At 53.9% G+C, this 16,458-nt stretch overlaps 1 protein-coding gene across 6 annotated transcripts; it reads right to left on the bottom strand.

Moving 5' to 3' along the window:
• Positions 1-2,756: 2,756 nt before the first annotated feature.
• On the bottom strand, positions 2,757-8,769 carry SLC25A37 (solute carrier family 25 member 37). Of its 6 annotated transcripts, none has more exons than XM_026081887.1 (4): positions 8,541-8,769; positions 6,632-6,688; positions 5,720-5,775; positions 2,757-5,635 (listed from the first exon to the last, which is right to left on the bottom strand). In XM_026081887.1, exons 1-4 carry the CDS (start codon positions 8,761-8,763, stop codon positions 5,255-5,257), a joined length of 717 nt encoding a protein of 238 aa, XP_025937672.1. In that variant the 5' UTR covers positions 8,764-8,769; the 3' UTR covers positions 2,757-5,254. The 6 variants fall into 6 exon arrangements, with proteins under 6 accessions (XP_025937672.1, XP_025937674.1, XP_025937673.1 ...); XM_026081889.1 differs by adding an exon at positions 7,947-8,203 and having other exon boundaries at positions 2,757-5,775; positions 8,541-8,611; XM_026081888.1 differs by lacking the exon at positions 8,541-8,769 and adding exons at positions 7,947-8,203; positions 8,303-8,386 and having other exon boundaries at positions 2,757-5,775.
• Positions 8,770-16,458: the final 7,689 nt, after the last annotated feature.

Below are 16,458 nucleotides of genomic sequence, written 5' to 3'. Positions count from 1 at the left end.
GGAAAAATAAAAGCTTTGTTTTATGAATGTCCTGTTGTGCTTTTCAGCCGCATATTTTAACGCTTTGCAGATAAGGACGTGTCTGCGAAGCACCTCGACTCGATACAGCGCCTCTCTGAGCGCTCGCCGCTTGCTCGCGCGGCGTTTCCTCCCCTCCTCGTCCTCCCGCGCGGGGGAGCGGAGCGAGCGCAACGCGCTGCACGGCTCCGAGCGCAGCGGCGCCGGCCGCGGGCCCGTTCCCCCCCCCCACCGCCTCCGCTTTTCCCTCTCTCCTTCTCCCCCAATAGCCAGCAACGTTTTCCACTGTTATTTGCAACACCGCTAGGACGCAGCACAAATTAAGCATTTAGCAGAGTGGGACAATCTTCACCCGCAACAAAACCGGAGGAAAACATAGGAAAAGTTTAAATTACTCACCAGCGAGCAGGAGGGCGAGCAGCCTCGGCAGTGCGGGCTGGGCAATGGGCGCACAGGGCTGCAGCTCTGCCGGCGTTGCGGGCTCCCTCTCCCGGGCGGCCCCAAGGCTCTTCGCCTGGATTGTAGGTGCTCCCAGGTGCATTTCCTTTGCTTCAGCAGGATCGTCCGAGGCTGCCAGAGCTCTGAATTAATTCAGGGTCAAGGCCCTTGGGGGGGGGGGCTGTAATGACTGCCGGTGTAATCACGTAATTTGCGGAGATGCAGAATGGGCAAGAGAGAAAAAGTCATTTTTCTGCTGGGGTGGATCGAAGAGAAACAGCTTCTTGCTGCTGCTGCTCTGCCCTTTCCCAGCCCGGAGGCATTAGCTGATAAACCCAGTAATGACCATTATTATTAATTGCAGCTGAGCTGCCCCAGCCCCCAGGAGTGCAAGATGCTCCCCAGTCCCGTCCCTCCGGCTTTGCTGCCCGCGTGCCTCAGTTTCCCCCTGCACGAAGCAGGAAAACGCGCGGAGCCGGCACAACCCCCCCGTTTTGGATAAGGGCTCCTATTTCTACGTTAGAGATGCACCGTGCTTGGTGAGCTGAAACGTCATTTTAAGATTACCTGTTTTTCATGGGAGATTTGGAACAAAGGCCACGCGATTTGGCCAAATTTGTTAGAGGAGAAAAGGAGGAAAAGGAGTTTACAGAATTCCCAATCCTATTGGCAATGCCGGAAGGACTCAAATTTAGAAATAACTTACGATAGACCTCAGAAAGATGAAACTTTGGCTAAAAAAAAGGCTTTTTCCCCCAAAGGGGTGAGGAATTCCCTCTCTTTAGCACGTCGGCAAACCAGGACCAGGCCGGAGGCCGGTGCTCGAGGGCTTTTGCAGCGCAGGACACTTTGCACGGCGGCAGGGCCGCGCGGGGGCACTCGGGGATTTCCTCCATCCGCCGATATCCGGGACCCGCCGCCAGCGCGCTCCGGCCAGGGAGTTCCCGCAAGGGCAGCCGAGCACGGGAATAAAGCTGATTTACGGCAGCGGCAGGGCTGGAGCAGAGCCATGAAACCCGAAGCCCGGCGAGGAGCCACCTCGCGGCCGGCAGCGCTTCCCACCGCGCGCCGGAGATGTGGCTCATCGCCCGGGATCGCGGCTCAGCGCCCGGGATCGCGCCAGCTCCGGCCGAGGTTTTGGCTGAGCCTCGCTTTTTCCCCCCGACGCGCGTACGTGTTGCATCACCTGCAACCCGCAGAAAAAGCCAAGCCTAAACGCTGCTCAAACGCGCGGTGAGAGCAGAGCAGAGCAAGGAGGGGAAGCAGGATGGAAGCTATTTCCCTGCCAAGTCCCCTTGCAAAGCATGCGGATTTGGACAACAGCCGCTGACAGCAAAACCCAGCCCGGGGAAGGGGGGCTGCGGGGGGTTTCTGGGGGTGCATGGAGGATGCTTGGTTCATCTCACTTCAACCCCACGTCCAGCGCCGAAGCTTTGCCCCATGCGGAGTTTAACGCCGAGGTGGGGCAGGCAGCAAAGGGCAGAAGGGGAAGCAGCAACTGTACGATGCTCCCCTTAAAATGCTGCCGCGAGCCAGCTCCCAGTTATCCGGGTGTTTTTTTGTTTTCCTCCCCTAATGCAGAGCACACGGAGTCGGGGACATTTTGCATTTGTTACCAGGTAAGTCCGTGCTCTGACCCACACGTTTCGCTTAGCCTGGGGACCACTTAGCTGCAGGCTCAGCGGTTCCTAGCTCGAGGGCGCCTTCCCCCACCGAGCACCCGTGCTGCAGGGAGCCTGCGCCAATAAGTTGGTCTTCTCCTTCGTCAGTCCTTCCGATGAACCCATGGAGGGGAAAGGCAGGGGCGAAGGCAGCTCAGCACCTTCTGGGTTTCCCCATCGAGTCCCCCAGCATCAGCACGCGAGCAGCTACCCAGGGCCTTCGCCACGGAGGAGGGAGTCACGGCTTGGGAGGGGACGGACTGTCCTGGCATCGAGCAAGCTGGTGCCCCTGGTTTTAATTTGCACATCTCAAAGCTGGGGCAAGAGGACTCCGTCTCCAAACGTGGGCTGCTGGAGGACCGTAAGCCTGGGCTATAGACACAAGCCACCAGCAGGCTGTAAATCCCTCCCAGAAGCGTTTTCTTCCTGGAGCGTAATGACGCAGGGTTTCCTTGGACTCGAGGTCCCGAGGCTGCGACGCGTCCTGGGAACACTAGAAGGCACCATCCCTCCGGAGAGGCGCCCGGCCCCGCTCCCGCGCGCCCCTCGGACGCCCATCCGCTGCTCAGCCCCCACCCGTGGGGCCTTTTCCATGCCTGCAGCTCGAGCACACGGCCAAGAAAAGCACAGGCGTGAGCCTCCAAGGACAAAAATCAGAATACTTTATTTCCTTGAGCTCCAGTGTTACAACTGTAGCAGCATTTCACAAATGAACTTCTGCATTGTTAAATATACATTTAGGAAAACACATTAAATTCCAAGGCAGGCAAAAAAAAAGAAAAAAAAAAAGAACTGCAGACAACTTGACTCATCCTCCCCCGTAAATATATGTGCGTTTGTTGCAGACAAAGCAGCAGCACGTTTCACATACCAGGTTGGGAGAAACTTCAGACTTGCAGCAAAACTGAAACTAGGCGAGACACGGAGCGACGGCTTGGTGAGGGAGCTTTAACCTGGAGATCCAGCCTTAAGGACAGCAGGATACAAGCTAAAACACGTAAAGTCTCTGCAATTACTGGATGAACTGGGCAAGCACCCTCTCGCTCGCAGCCCAAGAGCGGGAAGCCTGGCTTGATCGGGCACCCGGGTAACGTGTGAAGAGCTCTACAAACGCACCCACGCTCGGCTCTGCTCAGAGCAAGCTCCCAGGAAAACCTGGCCGCTCCTTTACGTGCCCAACACTCAGCCTCCCAGACACGCTCTGATTTTTCTGGATAGCGGCAACCGAAACAAGGAGCTCCTCCTCGCTCCAAGTACGATGCTCAACCTGCAAGAAGCACGCCTGCTCTGCGAGCTGCCCGCCCACCCGCTGCAGCCTCTGCCCTCTTTGGACCTGCAGCCTTCGCCTCCCAGCTCCCCAGCTGCTCCAAACGGGAGATTAAGTTCTCCCGGAAGAGCTGAGATGAAGTCAGAAGAGTTAAAGCTAAGCAACCAGCGGAAGGGGATGACATACTGAGGACTGCTGGCCGAGCTCGACTCCCAGCTGCTGAAGTCACACTGCAAGTGGTTGCCTGCCGTACTACGCTAGTCTGCCTATTAGTATTAAAGTGACCCAAGATTCTCATCTAAGTGTTCATGCCCATCTCAGATGGAAATATTTTGTGCAGTTCTGGTTCCTGTTAGCGACACTCCAGTTTCTAAAGTCAATAGGAAAGGACATCCCTGTCCAGAGAGCTCCGGAAGATCCTCAGCCTTGAGGATCAGCGGCCTTGAGGTTACAGGTTTTGCACTTGAAGATAAGGTGACACAGCAAGAGACTCGTTTCAATCCAAGTGACAAAAGCCATCAAGAACCTTATTTCATGGCAAAGGGTAATTTACACAAGGCACACGCACCACCACCAAAGAGGCACTCTGACTCAGCTTCTCCAAGCAACGGAGCAAAGCCACCAGCTCTTAGTGTCCTCCTGCCCCGCGGGACCCCTCCACCGGAGCCGCCCCTTCCCTGCAGCCTATTGCACCGTGCTCCACGCTGCAAAGGAGCCGTCACGCAAAGGCGAAATACGAAGGTTGCATAGGGAAGAGCCATCCCCAAAGGAGCTTTACCAGAAGCCCCCGGAAGAGCAATAGAGTTGACACCCTTCCAAAGCAGGCATGGTTTTGCCGAGCGCCACACCAAAGCTCTGCTCCCGCGCAGCTCCATGCACGCCAGTTAGACCCCCGAGCTATCCGGAGGCGCAGGGTTACTCCTGCGAGCAGGATCGGGGCCTTAGTAAAAATAAGAATGAATAAATTAAGAGAGGATGAAGCCTGTTTAGCTATCGCACACACACACACCATAAAAATGTACCTTTAAAAAAGTGTTTGCAAAAAAAAAAATACTAGTCCGTAAAATCTACATTGTTTCCTTGTAAAAAAGTGGAATTGATGAAGTTCCCCCCCACACCCCCCCCCCCGAAGTGACCAGGTGTTCTGGGTGCTCCATTTGATCTCCCAGCTTCCCAAAGCAAGTATTGCCCCCGTTCCTTCTCCTCTCATCCCCAGCAAGTCTCAAGGGGTCACCAAGTACCTTGACATCCAAATGAGAAACCAGGCCACTGTGCGGGGTCCAAACGCTGTATAATTAAAGCCAATCTGGCTATAAAAATAAATGCTCTTGCGTCTTCCTTACACATGGTGGAAGAATTTAGCCCTTTTTAAACAGCTCAGCACCTAGCTGTAATAGTATTTAAAAAACAAACCAAATGCCTACGTAGAAAAATAAAGGATAAACATTATCCATCTATTTTATATTTATATAAAAGTAAGTTCTGTGACAGGATATTTTACTTCTTTGCTGTAAAGAAACAGCCTAGGCTGTATAACCTAAGCCTTCTGCTGAGGAAGTAAACTACACCTTCAAACGTATTCAGAGAAAAATATCAGTTAGCAATTTCACTTCTCCAAAATAAAGTTATTAAATATATATATTATTATAAGTCTTTATAAACTATTTCATTGTTTAAGCAACAAGGGGAACACGTGACTGAGGACCACTTAAACCCTCCTTCCCCCAGAGGAGAAAAGTGGACTTCAGCTGTGAATCCACCAGAAACCTGGCATATTCCTCAACAGAGACCCAGCGCTTGCCGGCTTGCATGCAGGCACAGGCACGCACAGAGGGGACCCGGAGGCTTGCGTTCACTCTTGGCAAGTCCTTCAAAAGGATGTTCTTTTTTCCAACTTGTGCTTTGTGAGAAAGTACTTAAAGAACTCATACACTGACCACGCAATGGCCGTTGAAGGCATCTGGTAAATGACACGTGCCTGCACCCCTCTGAAATACCCCGAGATGCCCCCGAGCTGGTAGACAGTCTTGAAGGCGTTCACCATGCCCGAGAGGTGCCCGCTGATGTTCACCGAGCTCAAGGCCATGTTTTCTTGAGTGTTGAGCAGGGTCTTGCAGACGTCGAGAGGGGTGGTGGCCGCGGCAGCCACAGCCCCTGCAAGGGCACCGGAGACGATGTGCGACTGAGGGTTATACTCCCGGCGAGGGTTGATTTGCTCCTGCATGAACTCATAGGTGATGAAGTGAATGGCCTGGAAGGGGACGTTCATGGTGAGCTGGGTGGTGTAGCTGCGGTAGAAGGCACCAAACCCTTCCGTCTTCTGCACTGTCCTTACACATGCCAGGACGGATTTGTAGGGGGAGTTGAACATCTGCATCCGCTGCTTCACCACTGGTCCAGGAGAGCGCCGGAGGAGACCAACGCAGGGCAGGCGGCACCAGACAGACAGCAGAGAGGCAGGGAGATAAAAACACACTGGTTAAGACACACCTTACCTGGTCATTACAACAGACTGAACCTTGCCCCAAGTCGTTTAAGCAAACTTGACATCCACAAGCGATCACTTAAGCAAACTTGACATTTAAAAGGTTTTTAAACATTGTACCTTTTCTCCCTTCAGGAAAAACTTGCGTTTGGTCCAGCTCTGGAGTACAATATATGATAACTTAATTAGCTGGACTGGCTGCTATTCAGCCTTCGCTTTGGATGCATTTTACTGTTACTCCTTTTTCTGCTAGATTTCACTTATCCCAGACAGCCACGCCATGGCTCTACCAGCTGCTAGACTTGTTTGACAGCGCGGCTGAGCTCAGTTTTGCTTTGGTAGTCCACAGGGCTTCAGAAAATCCACCATCAGCAGAGGTTTACCAGCAGAGGAGGAAGAGCAGCGTGCTACCGAAGCCGTTCCTACTGAGGAACCGTCACACAGCCTCGGGTCTATTAACCGAGCTGGAGCAAGCCTAAAGGTGGGGCGTTTTCTTGGAAAGCCGTGCTGTGCCGTGCCGACGAGGGGGGTCTCACCGGCAGCCCCACAGCCAGCTGCAGTGGCCAGGCAGCCCTGGGCAGAACATCTCCCTCTATGCTGGCCCTGAAGAGCTGCTTTAGCCTATCTGATCTCGTTAAAAAGAATCGGGCGACAGGAGTCACTAAAGCAAAGGGTTCTTCCTAAAGGCACCAAGGACCCCTCGGCTAACGGGGCGCAGCGCTCTCCTTCCGCGGCACTTCCCCCAGCAGCCCCGGGCATTACCTTCCGCCGGATTCATGACTGCGTCATGGAGCAACGTGGCCACGCTCCCAGCTATACCTGCAAGACAGAAGAGCATCCTTCACAAAACGGCCCGACAGCCACCGGTCAGGGCTCGGCTCCGGCTCCGACAGCACCAGCAGCCCGTACGCCCGCGTGTGCAAAGCGCCGAGCGCCCAGGTCCCGCGGCCCCACGGAAGCACTCGCTAGCCAGGCTGCCTTCCCGCGCAGCGGAGCCAGGCCAGGGAGGTCCGACAAACCAGAATCCACTCGCCGGAGCGGCGCTGCTAGATGCTGACCCAGCTCCGCGCCAGGCGCGTTCGCCGCCCCCTACAACAACCGACACGGCTTCGTCTACGCAAGGCATCACCAGCTTAACGCAGCTTGCTCCAGACTGAGAAACGAGCAACGCTTAAAACTGCCTCAGTGCAGCTATAATTAGGCATTTTCATCCATTTGCTCAGGCTAGTTTTAAAGGCTAATTGCCTGGATTCTGCAAACATCCAGCCAGCCATGAATGATTCTGCAGTTTGCACTAGGATGGGCCGCTCGAGCCACACCTTCTCCTTTGATGTAGGCTTCCATCGCAAATTCTCTGTTGCCCAAATGACTTTCGGTCATTTTTCTCATTAATGCAGCACTTCAGTTTTCCCGCTGGTACTGAAAGCCTGTAGCTACTTGAAAGGCAAACATAGGAAGCACATTACTAGGAAAAAGCAGCAAGCCAGAAAGATATCATACCCTTAAATTCAGTTGGCTGGGTCAAGTCAAGTCACTGTCATTGCAGATTCCTACTGTCACAGCATATCGCAGACCAAGAAATGTCTTTTGCACAACCCATTTTATAACAAGTCTGGCTGTCCAACTAGAGGGCTTCTGCTGTTACAGCATCTAAAAGCAAAAGCCTTCTTCCTGGTAGAAGCAAAATCTTTAAGAAAAGCATGCAAGTGCTCCGAGGATGCAGTGCACTTTACCATGCTGGAGCTCCAAGGGAGTCACCTGGAACAAGGAGAGCCTGTACTTCAAACCTCATGAGAAGAGACTTAGATGATACCTTCAAGCGTAAAGCCAGGAACAGCCTGTGACTATATCCTATACACCTCTTGCCCCGTGTATTGCTTACACCCACTAGGATAATTTGACATCACAGATTCAGTGCAGAAGTCTGGATTAGACTAAAGTCTTGGAAGGTGCCACCATGGGTTTAAGGCCAGGAAGGGCTTTTCTGCTCTGATGCTGACAGCCAGCCCAGCCACGTGACCTTCGGGGTGGCTTACAACACAGCAGCCTCAGACAGCTAGCTAGGAGCACAGCTTACCTTTCCCCAGACAAACTGCCCCAGCATCTGTTCGTGCAAGGCAGCCACTCACATTTGCAATGCTCAGGGTGGTACATCTAACCACTGGTCGGTCAGCAGCTCCCCTGCCTTCCCCCAGGGAACAGAAAAGTCCACTTGAAGCAAAAACATACTTCAGGAGAAGTTGCTTCAGAGTCCCTCTGCATGGCATATTAGAGCTTTGACTCGCTGGTTAGATGCTACTGCAGCAAAGACCTCCCATATCAGCTCAATACCCTCTGGAAAAGAGATTTACCAAGTGCTCAGCAGCCCTAAGACGGGACACGGGTTTCAGAGGAAAAGCACTGAACTAGAGGGCAGGTGCCACACTTGCGTACCTGACTTGCCCCTGCCTTTCCAGCACTCCCCAAAGCGGGGGCCGAGGCCTGCAAGCCGGGGCTACGCTTGTGTCTTGCATCCTCCTGTAGGGATATTTACAGTGTCAGTCTGAAAGCAGGGTGCCTACAGCAGGTCTTCCAGGAGCAGAGCACAGTGAAGGGTGCCAGACTAAGTGTATGAAGCAAGCAAGGGACAGGCTGTTAACTGCAAGCTTTTTTTTTTGTGCAAAAAAAATACCATTGGCCAAGTGGCTGTTTCCTCCATGCTGAATAGTATCACTTAGAGTCTTTTTCATTTTTTCATAGCAGGCAAAGTACATTGCGTGGGCAGGGCCAGCCCCCAGCATGGTGACATTAATCCCACGTAAAGGCCTCCAGAAACCCTCCGTAAGAACGATTTTCTTCAGTGCTTCGTACACACTCCTGTATTGGGCTTTGGGGTCCGGCTGCAAACTCTGCATCCTCGTCTGCAACAAAGCACACAAAGGGAGAGGCCTCAGTTACCTTGACTTGAACGAGCACGAGCCGCAGGACTTAGAGCTGCGAGACTCCCAAAATCTAACACGTGCCTCTGCCGGAGGGGCGAGGAATTTATTCCCAGAGCTCTGGTTGGCACAGGAGCTACGGAGCCAGCCTCTTCAGACCATCGCTGCCCTAGAGAGGCAACCGAACCGCAGGCGAGGGCTCATCCACCAACCCATCGGCAGCTGACGGCGAGGTGCCAACAGCCCGTTTCCCCCTCTCCTTTCTTCAATGCCTGGCCTGCCAGAGCAGCAGGATTAAGTCCACACTTCCATTGCAACACCAAAACGTGACAAATCTGCTCAGACAAGCGCTCAGCACAGAGGGAAGTGTAACCTCTGCTCTTGTTTATGCACGGAAAGTACAGGGAATTAAGCTAACAAAGTTGTTCAAAAGGCTGGGTGAAGAAATACAGTTAGGTGTTTAATTGGCTCTTGCTTACAACACTCCGGTCTCTCTGCCTCAGCTTGTTTCTGCTGCAATTGCTCAGCTGCTTTTGATGCTTGGCTTGTGGGGCTAGTCCGCTTGGCTGGGAGGCGAGAAACGAGTTTCCTAGAAGTGCAAGCTAAGAAAACGGGGTGGCTGCAGAAACCCTCTGCAAAAACCCTCTGCCGAGGGTGCGACGGGCGAAGGCCATCCTGCTCTCCTGCGCGGCGCCCAGGGAAGAGCCAGCCGGCAGAGCGCGCGGGAAGTACGGAGCCGCCTTTGCCCGCTCGACCCTCCCAGCTGCTGGTGACCTGCAGCCCCCTCATTTCCTGAGCTAGGAGGTTCCAGCTGCATCCTTGTGCTCATCAGCCCTCAACAGGCCTTTACTCCAGACATTTTGAACCCAGTTAAACTTCTGGTATCCAAAACATTGTTAAATTCACTGCCATCACTTAATTACTCGCTGCGAGAAAAAACTACTTTAGTTTCAAGCTTCTGCAGACTGATGTCATCTCCCATGGCACCGGTGACACCAACCTGCAGGAGCAATGGGAGTTTTGCAAGGACCAGACCGCAGGCACCTCTCCCCAGGGGTGGAAGAGACACTGGCAGGGCTGCAGCCTCCACAACCATCCCAGCAAGGCCGAGCAAACGGAGAGCACCGAGATGCAGAGAGCATCTTCCACCGCTGAGCAGCACGCAGGTCCTGCAGGTGGTCTGCGGCAAGCCCACGCTACATCCTATCGCACCAAAACCGGTCCGAAGAGATACTGCCAGAGTGACAGGCCCTTTGGTAGCAGCCTCATGCCTTTAAACGAGGAAGGACCCTGGGAAAGCATGCAGCCACAGGAGACGAGCGTTTGGCAACCCGCACCAGTCTCCATCCAATTAAATCCCTTTAAGGAGAAGCTTGAGAAATACAGTTAAGGAAAAGGTCATTCGGGTTTTACAGGAAGGAAGGTCTTGCAGCGAGTTAGCTGGGACCCTACTCCATCACCGGAATAAAATTTCCTTTAAATGATTTTATAGTACGTTACAACCAGTTACCGCACTGGAGGTTAGGCCAGCTCATAAGCACAGCAGATAAGCGTGAGAAGATAAGGAAGCAGACTGCTCCTGCGCCAGCACAGCTCGCGAAGCGTAACGTTAGCCCTGAAGATTTAAAGTCTTTTGCTTCAGTTACGATCCAAGCGTCGCAGCCGACGCCACGACTGCTTTGCCGGGGTGCAGGCTGCGGCTCGGAGAGGCAATTATTTTAAGCTCCTTCTGAATTAGCAGGCTTTAGTCCTGGACCCGCTCTAGGAGTACTCAGAGGAGAGACCATACTGGTGCTTTAACGTGTCCACATAACGCCTCCGGGCACAGACAGTATCTGCGTTTAAACGCACGCGGCAGGGCCGGCTTGTGCAATCGCATGTTTCTGCACTCCCCGGTTCATGCCGTGTCTGTGTGCGTTGGAGCCCGACCCGAGCGAGCAAGCGCGGGGAGCTGCCGGCCGCCTGCAACGCTGCAACAGCAACGCCGCACGCAGCCCTTCCTTAACACAGGAAAAGCCGGCGATTGCTCGGATTTCTTTAAGCGCTAGCGGGCCCACGCTCCGGGAGCGCCGTCCTTGGACTCCTGGGCAAAGCAGCGCCGCTGCCCTGCGCCTTGGCAGCCGCCCAACGGCGCTTCTGAAAGAGCGAGGAACTCGCATGCACTTCCACTTTTTCCATACGAGGACACAGCCCTGCAAGTTTATCAATTTACATAAGCAATTAGCCAGGAGGCAATACTACAGCTAAGCTTTCAGGCGTGATTAAGCCAATAAAAACGCTTTGGGCTTGGGCACTGGATTCCACAAGCCGCCCAAGTTCTTGGAAACAGAGGAGCACTCGCACAGCGACCACTCCGATACAAGAGCGCGGACTGAACCCAGGACTTTAACCCGGCACAATAAAACCGAGCTACTAGTTAGAGTGCTAAAGCAGTATGTGAGGCTAATTCAAACAAATCATTGATTTGCAGCCAGTCTCCTAGAAATAGAACATGAGTTACATTTGCTAAGTCACTGCAACTCAGCAATTGGCTGAATTTAAGACTTTAGGGGAAATCTAAGGTCACTAATGACGAGGCATCGCCCTAACAGGCTGCAGCCTGCTGGAAGGATTCACCAGCTCCCTCGCCGCTCTGCTTCTCACCTTTTCATACAGCTTTTACCACTCGGGTATTACTCCGGGGACAACATTTCACATCCCAAGCACAAGAGGATTCGGCCACCCTGCTTTGCAGGTCAGAGCCAGGAAATGCAGTTAAACAGCTGTTGGCTTTAATGACAAGCACCCCAGGAAAATTACCCGCCAGATGAGGCAGGTAGGTATGTCCTGCGACCCCCGGCAAAAGCTATAAGCACAGCACTGCCGCATGCGTTTGCGGCCAAGCAGCGCTGCGCCGAGAAGCCTGCAGCCTGGCCCGATAAAGCAAGCGAAAACAGAGCAGGGAAGCCGGCAAATTACGCCCAAGGCCTGCAGCAAACTAAAACCCGAGCCCGTGTTTGGAGAAAGCCAGCAGCAGACTCCAAGGCCACTTTCCCTCGGTGCTGAGGAGCTCAGATTAGAAACAGGGAATTTGGCTGCCTCGAGCAAAGCTTCCTGTTTCGGAGCGCAAAGCGTGTTGTAACCCACGAGCAGCGCTGGAAATAGACCCAAAAGCTCAGAAAAGCCTTCCTTTAAAGGCAGCGGCAACACCGAATTATCTTGGGAGGCATTTAAAGCCAGTTTTTGAAGCTGGTTCTCAGCTTTCAGTCAGCAGACAGGAGGGTTTTCCAACCGTTGTGCAGGTTTCTGCGCCTTCAAGCATCCCAGAGCAGGAGGATTTCGGGACAGCGGGCGGGAGCTGCTGCAGGATGCTCTGCCATCAGCAGCAGGCAGCCAGGACCGGGCCGGCGCACGTGGGAAGCCTCCAAAGCCAGCGTAGTTAAGCATGCATCAGCTCCATCTCCTCCAAAAGGTGCTCGGGGACATGCTCCGGTAAAGCAATAACCTGGTGCTAGCGCAGGTGCCGAGCACGCGCTGCCGTGTCTTTGGGCACCATCCCGCATCTTCCCCGCTCTTACAGCTAAGTGGCAGAGCATCTGCCCACCTTCGCGTGGGAATGGATAAATACCAGTTTTGTGCATATCATCCGACCCACTCCAGAGGGGTTCAAAAGCTCGCGCTGCATCCCAGACAGGGCCATTAAGCGCATTTTGTATTTACCTAACCGATGCAAGCTGCACTTTGCATCACTAAGGCCACAGCCAAACCCACAGGCTTCCACCTTTCATCAAAGCCACGGACGCAAACCGGACAAACAGCCCAGGGAGCAGATGTAAAGATCTCACGCAGGGCCGCTGCGACGCAAGAGGCACAGAGCTGAAAACAGCTTTAGCTGTGTTTCGTCCAGGATGAATTTATCGTGGGTTGAAGGAAGGTGCTGCAACTTTAAAGGTCCGCAAACGGAGACAGCCAACTTGCCGCGAGCTACGCAGGCCTCCTGCCTCTAGGTTTTCACACCTATCTGAAGTCAGCAAACTCCTTCAGGAGCCTCCCGCCCCTGCTGTTAAACAGCCAAGAAACTTCTCCACCTACCTCCATTAATCCTCCTTGCGTAAGGCAGCAGGGCACGCCGACCAGCAAGCGCCCTCCGAATCCTGCCCGCAAGGAGCGATGCCGAAAGCAAGTCGCCACCTCGGGCTCACCAGGCCGTTTGCAAACTGAGTGACCGGCACGGTCGTCACAGATGCCACCTGGAGAACAGCACCCAGGCTTCCTTCCTTCCGTCCTAGCTTGAAGCACGAGGCGAGACCTTCCAAAGGAGAAAGCCTGTACCTGTTGATCACACCCCACTTCATCTCCAGGACTGCACAGCTACGGATCCCAGGGACCACGAGCACGGGCCACACGGCACCGGCAGCGCATTAGTGCAAAAAGCGAGCCGTAGCTGCGCTGCTGCCAACACACTGCAACACGCTGGCAAATAAGCAATGCACTTTTCTGAAGTTTCTCAGGCATTAGCAACAATCCAGGATAAATCATTTTCACAAATCTGGAAGCGTTTTTACTGATGAGAGTTAGATGTTCAGTTTTCCATATTCCAGCAGAGTGTCACTAACTTGACATGCCACTGTACAAATAAGCTCAGATGTAGTTTGCCCGCGCTCTTTTTTCTGAGTGTTGCACGCTGTCTCAAAGTTCACCCTGCACATTTATACAACAAACACACGCACTGGTCTTCCCGCGACCAGCAGAAGAGCAGACACTAAGGAACACCCCATGCTTTACCAGGACGCAAGCCGGAGGAGAGTCAGTTTACTGCAACGATCACGTCCGATCGTAACGGCTGGAGAAGGTGGACAAGAAGAGGCACCACAGATGCAGCGTGGTGAAGCTCAAATGACTGTTTTTTACAAGACCCCGGTGTACTTTGCTGCATAGCCTTGGAACGAAGCTCCCGCTAAGTACTTCGGAGTACGTCGTAGCCTCTAGCAGAGGGTGCCAGGGCCACTGCTGGAACAAGCCACGCAAGGGCCGATCACGGGGCTGAGCTCGTCTCCCAGGCACACGCTTACGCCTCCAACAAGGCGATGCGAACATTTGCAAGGGGGAGACACCTCCAGCCTCCTGGCTGGACACGAGCAGCTACACCGATGTCGGCTGCTCTGCCGCAGACCTCTCCCCTACTCTACGTCCTCTCCAACAACCTGGCACTCAATCCAGTCTATGCCTCTGCGCTTAAGTGATACAGACAGGTCAGAGCATTCAGGTTTAAGCACTTAATTAGTCTGCTAGTAGTTCCTAGCAGCTCCATTAGCACCGCTCCGTTCCCTCAGAGTGCTCTAAATGCGCGGCATGAAAACACACCTCCTCCTGGCTGCATGCAAGCGTGGGCAAAGGAGCAACGGTCCCGGGCCCAGGAACCGAGCGCACGGTCACCCCATCCCTCCCCAAAAGCCTTATCATAGCTCCCTCTTTGCTTTTACCTCCCTCTCTAGCAACAGGGAAGTCGGTGGGATGTTTCATTTTACCAACGGCCCCTGAATGGCTTAAGCCAGAGGAGCTCTCCAGAAATTCCCTCCTGCAGCATCACAACAAGAAGTCCTCGACACGCTGATTTCTAAGATTAATCTGACAAGCGATCAGGCTCGCCAGGACAGCTGTTTTCAGCAGCTACAAAACAAAACAAGCCTAAGCAGTACCAGAAAACAGCAACACGCCATCAGCACACTTCTAAAATCCTGCTGGTCAAACCCGTCTTTTGATGCAACCACAGAGTTAAGTGGGCAAGACAGAGGTCAACACATAGTTAAGCTTGCAGCCGTAAAGGGATCTTTATTTACCATTAGAAGCAAAACGATAGGAAGGAAAAGACACACAAAGCAACTCTCAGTTATCACAAGTCTCCAACCCAAGTTGTAGATGGCAAAGCACACGTCGGTCTCTCATGCGTTTCCTCCTGTACCAAGCAGCGACGCTGCTGCAAGAGATGCACGGGCTGCCGCAGCGCCAACACCGAGCAATGCTTTAAGTCCCAGCAGGGTAATCGCAGCCAGGTGGTTAAGAGGCTGCATGTGGGCACCTGCGCTGCAAATTTGCACCCTGGCTCCTGCCCCAGCACCAGTGCTGCTGCCCAGGCTCGGGTGAGCTGGCACACTGCATCGCCCAGGTGCATCTACAAAACTTCACGGAGGTCTACCGGGCACTGTTAACAGCTTGCCTTGACTCGCCATCCACGCGGCTGCCCTTAATAGGAAGCCGTCATCGCAGCCAGCTCTGCCCCGACTTCCCCACGCTGAGGAATTGGGTAAGCGAACAATTCCCCAAATTGCAATGTTTTCAGTTTCTCTTTGGGAGGAAATGACTTGCTGGAACCAAAGCATGTTTCCTTTAAGCAGCAATCTAAGAGGCCGGCTGCATGCAATGCCGCTTTCTGCGGCATCCGCAGAAAAACTGCCTCTCCACCGGCTCTGCTCAACCATGACTTGTTCCAGTAAACATTATCCACAAAGTCACACCTGCACAGCCAGGCAAGGGAAGAAGTTTGCTTCTTTTCTGTAGGAGAAAAGGGGCATATTTCCCACAGTAAAGTGAAAGACCGCTGCTGCTACAAGCATAATTAGTGGGCCGTTACTGACATTACAAAACAGCCCTTTTGGGGTCAGTTCTTGTCACCTTTTGCATGCAGAACAGGCGCAAACACGTGGCATGTACCCGTCCCTAGAGCAGGACCCAAAATCTGCAGGCTGGATATTATTCTGCCTCCGACATGTCGAGTTTTGAGCTTGGCCAAATCTGCGAGAATTTTCCAGGAGTGTTTATCTGCTTTTGGGCAGCTCGAGGTGGTCTGCTGCACGGGGCTACGCTAAGTGCAAGGCATGAGCTGGGTGGTCTCCTCGCCCTGCCGAGGAGCCGCAAGCCGGCAGCGCCAGCCTGGGAAGCAATTCGGGATGCTCTGTTGCTTTTACCACCCAGCACCTCCAGCTACGGGAAACCAGGCAGGGCTTTCATTTTCGCTCTATCCCTGCCCATTTCCCCACGGAGGAAACGCCCTCTTCAGCAACACCAGAAAGTCCGGCATGACGACACGCCGCTGCTCTGAGGAGCCCCCAGCTACCAGGCAGACCCGGCCCACGGAGCAGCCGGGCGAAGCACGGAGAAAGGCCGAGAGCACTTCCTCCGAGCGCTCGTGTGAGCGCGCTGGCAGCACGCTCGGTGCCGCGATGCAAAGGCATCGCCTCTCCTCTCCTCTTTCTACTCTTTCTCGGAGTCCTGCATTAAAAGAGGAGAAATTAGAGCATCTGTTCTCAGCCCTTCGCGACCGGATCCCGGAGGATCCGTTTGCACCGGCAATACCACATCCAGGTCGCTTGGCTTTCCCCAACGTTATTTTCTCCCAACAACACAGAGAGCCCAAAACAAGTTGGAAAAGGGAGAGATGCAGGGTGGGAACTTCAAACCCGCGGCAGGTGGAGCGAACACCCTTTGCAGCACGTTCCCGACCACTTTAGCGACCCGCAAAGTTTTCCTCCCGGGTAGTCGGCGATGCCGAGCGCGCACAGCACCAGGCCGCCAGCAGCGCGTGAAAACCTGCCACCTCTGCCGGTGCATTCGCGGCAGCGAGCAGCAGCAAGCTCTGCGCCTTGGTGCAACCCCCCCCTCGCCCCCAGCACAATTCCCCCCCTTGCGCCCCAA

The sequence above is a fragment of the Apteryx rowi genome, unplaced genomic scaffold, assembly GCF_003343035.1.
Source record: "Apteryx rowi isolate R43461 unplaced genomic scaffold, aptRow1 scaffold_56, whole genome shotgun sequence".
NCBI classification, from domain to species: Eukaryota; Metazoa; Chordata; class Aves; order Apterygiformes; family Apterygidae; genus Apteryx; species Apteryx rowi.
Note: the sequence above shows the minus strand (reverse complement) of the source record. Positions and strands in the feature narration are given on the sequence as shown.